This window comes from Morone saxatilis, unplaced genomic scaffold (assembly GCF_004916995.1).
Source record: "Morone saxatilis isolate NCDOM2014 unplaced genomic scaffold, NCSU_SB_2.0 Contig3, whole genome shotgun sequence".
Lineage (NCBI taxonomy): Eukaryota > Metazoa > Chordata > Actinopteri > Moronidae > Morone > Morone saxatilis.
The window spans coordinates 17,718,704-17,727,791 of record NW_023339873.1 but is presented as its reverse complement, the minus strand read 5'-3'; the positions used below and the strand labels follow the sequence as shown (position 1 = coordinate 17,727,791).

The window sequence follows — 9,088 nt, the reverse complement described above, 5'->3', positions numbered from 1 at the left end:
TCTCAGTGTTTAAGCAAGGTAGTGATGGAATCAAGGAAGGGTAGCTTAATAAGGACATAGTAGAGAAGTTACCGAAGAGTTGACGTTCCAAGAAAGCCCATTTATAGCAAAATGGTGGCCCTAGGTCCTTTGACCCTTTTTAGTTGGTGGGGGGGGTACATTTGTTATCTCCTGGGATCCCCCAGCTTAGAGATGCCTGGTCAAAACCAATAATATTAATTGCATATATGATGAGTGAATTAAGCTAATTTTAGATATTTAACATTTGGTTGTAAGCAAGCATTATTTATGTGCGAAAACATTATAGTAAAATCAATTGCCAATTTCTTATTATCGTGGGTATGCCCAAGTTGTGAGTGTGATTGCGTATGCAGAGGTGGTTTCTGTGGTTCATATCCACTTTTTGTAATTCCAATAAAGAATAAATTCATTAGAAACAGTGTGGTTCTGCTAACCCCTTATTTTTTTGTGTTTATTTTTTTATATTTTATTTAATACATTCTATTTATAACATATCTTTTTTCATATTTCCTTCAAGTTGTTTTCTCTTATTCTGGTTTATTTTTTATATTAATTTGTTATTGCCCACTGGTGACCTTCAAAGAGGTAAATCTAAACTTCGTTAACAGATAAAAAGAGACTACTAGATATGTTATTTATATGATAGCAGGCAGGAAGGAAGACTACGAAATTCTCTTCACACGATTTGGTGGGGGTTTGAGAGTTGGTGTTCGCTGAGGATGTTTCGTTTGGCGGGTGGTGGGGGTGTTTGGAGATTTACGCATTCCTCGTCACCCTCCTCCGTCACGCCCAGCGGGTTGACTTTCTCGGGGTGCCGTTCTCCCCTCTGTCCCCCTTTGGCCCTGGTCCCCCCCGTGCCTGCATGGCCTCTGTCCGTCGGTGCCTTGCCCTGCGCCCGTTGTGATTCGGGGCCCGGGCGGCGTGCCCCTTCCCGTGACGCTCCTTTCCGCCCCACGGTCGCTTTACACTGGCGCCGCCGTCTTCCTTGGTCCTTTGACCCTGGCGGCCGTGTCCGCCTCCGTTTCCCCTCTCCTCTGTGTTCCTGTCAACCGTCCTTTCCCCTCCCCCCTCCTGCTTCCTGGCACGTCCTTGCCTTTGGCACTGGGTACTTGGTTGCTTGGCCTCCGTTTGCGGCCGCACGTTCCCTGGGTACCCCCCTGCTTTTGGCGGTCCCGCCCTTTGCCTTGGTCCTCCTGGTCTTTCTGTGACCTTCCCTTGCTTGCTGTTGCGCCGCCCCCCCTATTTGCCCCCGCCTGCTGTGTTGTTCACACCTTTCCCCCCCTTTCTGGCCTTGCTGTCCCTGTTTTGCCCCCACTCCACCTGTTGTCTCCCCGCCTGTGCCGGTGGCCCCCCCTGGTCCCCCGTCCCTCGCCCGGCCGTGTGTTTCAGTCTCCCCCTGCTGTTGTCGGGCCCATTCGTCGCTTTGGCTCTTTCTTGTTCGTGCGCCTCGTCGCCGGCGCCGCCTGACGTCCTTCCTGTCTCCTCCCCCCCTCCCCGTTGTGGCTGCTGTCGCGGCCTTCCCCGCCGTTTGCTCACTGTCCGCGCGTCTTTGCCTCCCCTGCCGCCCTAATCCCTGGCGTCTGTCCGCCTGTCCTCCTAGCCCCTGGCCGCCGAGTCCCTGTCCTCCTCTCTTTTTTCCCCTGCCCCCGCTGTGCCCCTCGGCCGCCCGCTGTCCCCGCGCCGTTGGGTGGGCTGGCCTCCCCGGCCCGTTTTGTTCGCGTTTCTTTGCTTTGCGCGCTCCGTGCCTGCCTGCGCTTCGTTGGCTTTCCGGCACCCTTCCTTCGCCCCGGGGTTTGAGCCTCGGGCACCTTGCGCCGCGCTCCTGCCTCCTCCTCCTTCCCACGTGCCCCCTGTCCACGGTTTTTCGCCCCTGCTCAGGCCGCAAGTTGGCCCCGTGTTGGGTTTCCTTTTTCCCTCTCCCTGCCCCTCCTGTCTCTCTGCTCCCTCTGCCCCGCCTCTGACCCCTCCGTGTGCCCGTGTCCCCGTTTCACCCATTGCTGTTTATGACTGTGTTCATATATGCAGCCGCCTAATAAAAATACAGATATGTGGTTGGATGAACAGTCACAAATTCAAACTGTGGCATCTGAAAACAACCCAACATATTACTTAACCTTGTATAGTGGGAGGGAGGCAGGCAGGTGAAACTTTCTTTCCAACTGACTGTCTGTGGGCAGCCAATTGAAAATGGGGGGGGCAAGACTTGCAGAAAACAAATAGAAAGGTCAGAAGCCATTTCAATACGCAGTGAAAGCCTATTATTTGCAGGAAACAGGAAATGAAAATGTTCAGCTAACAACATCTGGTTTCATTCTGACTTGCATCTCAATAGTAGGGCACAATTGTTAAGACTCTTGCTCTCATCCAGTGTCTAGTGTAGGGGGGCCATAGCATTATGTTCTATTTGTTTTTTAAGTAGTCAGGATATAGGAGAAAAAAAGCTTTAACAGGTTAAAGTGCCAGAACCTATTCTGTTTGGAGTGGCTGCTGAAAAGCTTTGTATTCATGAGCTAATCTGTTAGAGAAGTAAATTCAGTAGACAAACAAATAGAAAATATAGAACACTGTGAAACAAATAATGTGGCTTTTCTTGGCAGTCCAGCAGTTCAGTACTGTACTTCCATTAAGTTGGTGGCCTCAAATTGAAGCAGCAGAGGTTGACATATCCTTACTTTTAGCCCTTTGTATTTGTCACAACACTGGATCTTACGCTTCCCATATTGCAACTGCATTAGATCCTCCCTGCCTAATAAATACCCACACTTTTTATACAATTGGTGGATGGCACCTTTGGTTTACTGTTTGGCAGCTTGTTCTCACATAGTCCTATAGAGTAACTACAAGTCTTAAGTCGATTATTATATTGTAGCTAAAATGAGTAGAAACCAGATGGAATGTTTACATTACTCGTTATGTTGTTTATACCTGGCATTAACATGCGTCTTGAGTGATCCAGTCACATGAGGATGGCTGTATGTACAGGTGTGAATGCGCCCAAGATACATTGAGGAAGCACAGAGATATGATTGCTCAGACAACATTCAGAGGTGGTCTGGGCCGCATGTGACCACATTCGTTTGGCAGTGTATGGACAATGTGTCCTGGGCCACACTTAAGGACTGCCTGTTTAGCTGGGCCCCAGAATCTGGGTCAGGCTCACAGGATAAATCTGACGGTTGTGAGAAAAAAACATTTTTACTGCACAAACTTAGACTGATAGTTTGGTATTGATTGGCACTTTGATACTTTCTTTTCTTTATTTTGTTTTTAAATATAGAACATTTTAGCTCTGTGGCCACAGGGCTAATCACTCTTTGCTGGAACTACTAACAACTCATCAGAAATGTGACATAACACTTTTTGGGGGGGCACAAGCCAAAAGCCACTTAATTTAATCTTTATTCAATGCAATAGTTATTAAACGCTCATCAAGTTTTTAATGTAAATCATAAACCTAAAAACTAACTATAGTAACTATGGTTGTCAGGTAAACGTATTGCAGTAAAACGTACATTATTTCCAACTGAAATTTAGTGGAGAACACGTAAAATGAAAATACTCAAGCTAAGTACAACTACTTCAACATGTACTAACTGTACAATTGAGAACAGTAATCAACTAAGTACAGTGTTTGAGTAAATGTGCTTATGTGCCTTCAACCACTGCATGGATGACTGTTCCCCCAACAAGAGACAGACTGACACTGCAGTCTGGTGACTGCTCCTCAAATGGGACCAGCATTATCTCCAGGTCTGTTGCTAATAACTGAGTCAGTCTAAGCTGTGTTTTCTTGTCACAGTTGACATGTTCTGGATCTGCTTCAGTTCATGTCACAAATACATAATACACACATAATATCCTTTATACAGGTTTCCAGTTGGGATTGTTTTTAATTACATTAGTCTAGGATAGGGATCAGTAACCTTAACTAGCTATTTTTGGCCCAAAAAACCAAAACCAAAATCTGTCTAGAGCCGCAAAACATATTTGAGCCTTAACAAAGAGCAAGGTTGCCTACCTCTGGTCTAGAAGTCAGTCTGCACTCAACTCATCCCCTGCAGACTGCTGTCTGAGACTCTTAGTATTCAATGAGACAATTCAGCTAATGAAGTTATCCAGTCTATGCATCATTCTAGCCTCTTAAAGAGATTATCTTTACATTAAAGGCATATATTGTTAGTATCAACATTAGTACCATCAAAGCAACAAAAAAGTGCATTGCTTCTGGTTCCAGGGCTCTATTTTGCATTGAAAACTGCAGGACATCAAATGTTGTGTGTTGTATGTGTGTGTGTGTGTTTGCATCTGTGCGTATGCATTTGTGTGACATGTGTTAAGATTCAGGTGGTGAACCGAGGCCTTTATAAATAGTGATGAGGACAGATGGAATTCTCTGCGGTGAACTGTGAAGAAACAAATGTGCAATCATATGTCCAAGCTCAGGATGTTACAGAAATACTCATCCCGCTTGAAATCCTATGGGGATTGCTCTTAGCTGTATGCATATACATTCAGAAGATATTGTTAATAATGTCCAAGTAAGATATGTTGGAATTTATTAAGCTATGTTCTTATTCAAACTCTTGGCTGGCTTTATAGCATGCTTGTGGTGCACACAATCCTTAGATTTGAGATTTTCTTTCATGACTATCTAAGAGATTCTTTTTGCTTCTTTGTGATCTATTTTGACTCCCAGATCATAACCATGAGAGATTATGTTCCAAAAATTATTGGCTCTGAGTCTTTTGAACGTTACATTGGATCCTATGGGGGATATGATCCAACTACAGACCCGTCAGCCTCCAACGTGTTTGCCACTGCTGCATTCAGGTTCGGCCACGCTACCATCTCTCCGATCCTCAGGAGACTGAACGAGAGCTTCCAGGAACATGAGCACTTCCCCCACTTGAGACTGCACAACACTTTCTTCAGTCCATGGAGAATAGTCAAAGAAGGTCAGTACACTCTTCTGAAGCTGCCTATTGGAAGTAATAACGTATCCTTCAAGCACACTAAACACCATAAAAAGTGGAGGGAATAAAAATATACTCTATTTAGGTCAGCTTCAGCATTGACTGTCTGTCAGTGTAATTATTAGTTACATGCAAGTGACTCATGTAAGTTAGACCACTGAATAGAAATATTCTTTACTCTATTTCGTCTATAGAGTATGAAAGCCTGCATCAGTATGTCATAACTAGTACATGATACGGTGTGCTCCTAGACCCAGGAAACTCATCAGAAGGTGCAAAAACCCATCTAACACTGCAGGGACCTTTTCCATTAATTATGAGTACATTACTTATTTATTACTTATTTTATACTTTATACTTTTTTACTGTATAATATAATACTTTATCTGTCATATACAGATGCACTGTTAAAGGCATACTTATAGCTAATAAATTAAAAGCATTTTTAGATCTGCATCTTATTGTTTATGTTGTTTGTTTATGGGTCATGCTAACTCTGCTGTAGGGATTCAGAAAAAACAGACAGTAGCAAAACAAGATATATTGTGGCATTGGTATGATCATCAACAGCTTAAAACTGCAATAACAGATTTTTTTCAGCCACATGCGGGCAGTGGACACAAGTTTAAACACTATAATTGAACTTGAGATACACTATGTGGACAAAAGTATTCGGCCACCTGACCATGTATACCCAACAGTCGGAGCTGTTAAATCGACATTATATTCAAATACACTATGAGCCTCTTAAATATGGAGTTGGTCCCCTTGTTGAGCCAGGCTATAACAGCTTCACTTTTCTTGGAAGGCTTTTTCCACCAAGAATCTGTTCGGAGCTGTTTCTGTGGGACACTCTGCTGCGAACATTCATCGCTCTGTAGAGCATTTATGAGGTCAGGCACTGTTGTAACAAGAAGGCCTGGCTCGCAATCTCCATTCCAGTTCATCCCAAAGGTGCTCGATGGGGTTGAGGTCAGGGCTCTGTGTGGGCCAGTCAAGTTCTTCCACACCAAACTCAAACCATGTCTTTATAGACCTTATTTTGTGCGCTGGGGCAAAGTCATGTTGGAACAGAAAAGGGCCCGCCAAAACTGTGCCCACAAAGCTTGGAAGCATCAGCATTGTCCGCAAAAATGTCGTTGGTATGCTGAACATTAACATAGCCGCTTCACTGGAGATAAGGGCCCACCTAGCCCAACACCCTGAAAAACAGCCCCATACCATAATCCCTCGCTCCACCAAAACTTCAACCAGTTGGCAACACATTGCAAGGTCAGGGGCAGATAACGTTCTCCCGCATCAGCCAACACCCAGACTCCGACCATCCTGGACTGCCAAACAGAGAAGCGTGATTCGTCACTCCACAGAACACAATTCCACTGCTCTACAGTCCAGTGACGATGCGCTTTACACCACTTACGTCGACGCTTGGCATTGGACTTGATGATGTAAGGCTTGCCGCCTCTAAGTCCAATAGTAGTCTGCAGTTAGCGACCAGATCGCCTCTGTCTGCTGTTTGGTGTCGAGCAGGTAGTGAACAGTGGGTTTCTAGATCTTTTCACTAAAAACAGCAGATTACTGCAACTGCAAACTACGCCATGAGTACGGAGAGTAAACCAAAACAGTAAAGTTGCAACCGGACAGCTAAACCATGAACTGAAACTTTATATAAAGCTCTGTATGACAAGGGGATTTGCAGAGATAACTCTTAATCACTATGAGCAACCCCTTTCACACTGTCACATTGTTTTTTTACATTGTCTTTTAAAAATATTCATCATAGCTCCAATATTTTTCAATTTTTTTTTTTAATTGAACCATTACAAAACTGTATACAGCTGTGCTTATCAGTCCAAACTGATTGAGTTAATAATCCCCACTAACGCAGAGCTCACAGTGTAGAGAGTAACCCATATTTAACTATGACACATCTGTGCAAGATCATCCAAAGGCAAGTTAATTACAACTGGTTCATCCACACAGCCAGCCTCAAGTTGCTTTTACGGAGGCCCTCCTGAATCACTGAGCTCCTCACTCTGTGGCTCCAACATCCCTCCTAAAAAATGTCATGCTGGCTGATTGTTTCCTTGATCCCATTCCTTTCGCTGACATAAGCTCACCACCATACGTGAGGGTTAGAGTAAAGTCTAGTCTTCTCAGCTTCACAGCTCAGCTCTCACCATAGTCTTACATTACTGCAGTCACTCCTCCAATCAACAGTTATTCACAAAAAAGAAGTTGCCAAATACCTAAACACACATTCGTAGTTCAGTCCACCCTTTTCACAGAACCACTGGTCTTAGAGGTGCTGCTCCTTATCATATCTTACACATTGGAAAAACACAAGAAAAGTTGTAAATACTATTCTATTTCCCTGTGCTGTTAGGTGTCAGGCTCTTTATGTGTGCAGTAACTCAATTCGCAATGTAGCTGTCCTTGAGATTGAATAGGATAGGTTAACAGTGCCAGCACATACACACCTACACACAATAATTTTTCAGTCTCTATATATAGTCTCGTAGTGCGCGTGCAGGAAAGCTGCATGCTGCCTGTTACGTTGCCAAATATCTTCCCCCTGGGATTATTAAAGTATTTCTGATTCTGATTCTGATTCTGATATATGTATTTTCTATCTCTGTGAATACAATGATCACTCTTAAGATTCACATTCACATTTAAATGGATTATACTACCTAAAAGGAATAGTTTGTGCATTTTGAAGTGGGGTTGTATGAGGTCAGTGTGTAGATAGCCATCAGCACACCCCCAGTATGGAGAAGCAGACAGGAATCTGCACAGCTGTGGACATATTTTAGCCACATAAAAAAGGTAAACTTCAAAAATGTTGATATCATGTCATCTCATCAAGTGTTTGGCACAAACCATAAAATGTACGTATTGCTACACACATAAGCCCAACTGCATCACACAATATATTATTCTGCAGTTTATGTGGCTAAAATAAAATACTCCACCCATCTACATTGCTTATAGCTTCCCTGCCGGGACTCCTTTCAAAACTGGAGAGATGGCTGACCGCAGTACTTTCTGTAACACAGTGGCCATGGATAAGTACCTTATACAACCCCTCTTCAAAATGCTTGAACTAACCCTTTAAACACCAACACTAAATGGATTAGAACCTGTGGCTGAGGTCTTTACCTTGCTTCCTTACCTTGTGATACAGAAGGATTTGCTCAGCTGTCTCACCACCGAGCAGCAAGTGTATTACTTTTATGAATCTATGTGTTGTTATGATAAACAGAGTATTCATCCCCAGCAGTCCATTCATCCTGTTTGCTCAAATGAAATTGTTTGGATGCCAGTGATCCAAGGGGAAGCAGCAAATTCAAGCTTAGGAGTGATATACAAACCTGTTTTCTGGACAGCATTAAGAAAGCATACTATTCAGAAAAAAACTGTATGCAGCAACTATATATATATCCTGTTTTACTAGACTGTTTGGGACAGGGGATAACAGGCAGGCTGGACTGGTAAAAATGAGCATGCTGTCACATGATTGCTTAGTTTTGAAGTCCAAATTGTTAAAAAGTTAAATGGAAACATATCTTCTTACTTGCACTTTGAATAGCCTTGCATCCAACAGAATAAAACAAAAAAAAGCTGTATCTTATATTGCTAATTTTGTGTGTAGGTGGGATTGAACCAATCCTGAGAGGTATAATTGGAACTGCAGCAACAGCTGTAAGTGCAGACATGATGTTGACAGAGGAGCTTACAGAAAGGCTGGTGGTCCTAAATGTGCCACAGCACTTGGACCTGGCTGCACTGAACCTGCAGAGAGGACGAGATCACGCGCTCCCAGGTAAGTGCCGGCCTGCAGGTCTGTGCCAGGTCTGTGCGTTAAGACCATCCATTCATTAGTAAGCTTCCAATAACAAATGTCTGTCTGTCAAACCAATCCAAACAAGGTGATACTTTCAGACTTTCATCCCTTTGTACTGCAAAGGTCTTAAACTGATTACAAACTGCTTGAGAGCTCAATATGAATAAAATCCACAAAAACTATCTCAACCCAGACACTGAAGACCATTTCTTTGTTTTCTTTTACTAAGGTGGTTAGTGGCATGAAA

At 43.6% G+C, this 9,088-nt stretch overlaps 1 protein-coding gene across 1 annotated transcript in view; it reads left to right on the top strand.

The window, feature by feature from the left end:
- Nucleotides 1-9,088, top strand: part of LOC118336958 (thyroid peroxidase-like) — a 30,217-nt gene that overhangs the window by 16,711 nt on the left and 4,418 nt on the right. The window contains exons 7-8 of the mRNA XM_035673733.1: nucleotides 4,718-4,976; nucleotides 8,650-8,820. Of these exons, the coding sequence (XP_035529626.1) occupies nucleotides 4,718-4,976; nucleotides 8,650-8,820 (430 nt within the window). The remainder of the gene's footprint in view (nucleotides 1-4,717; nucleotides 4,977-8,649; nucleotides 8,821-9,088) is intronic.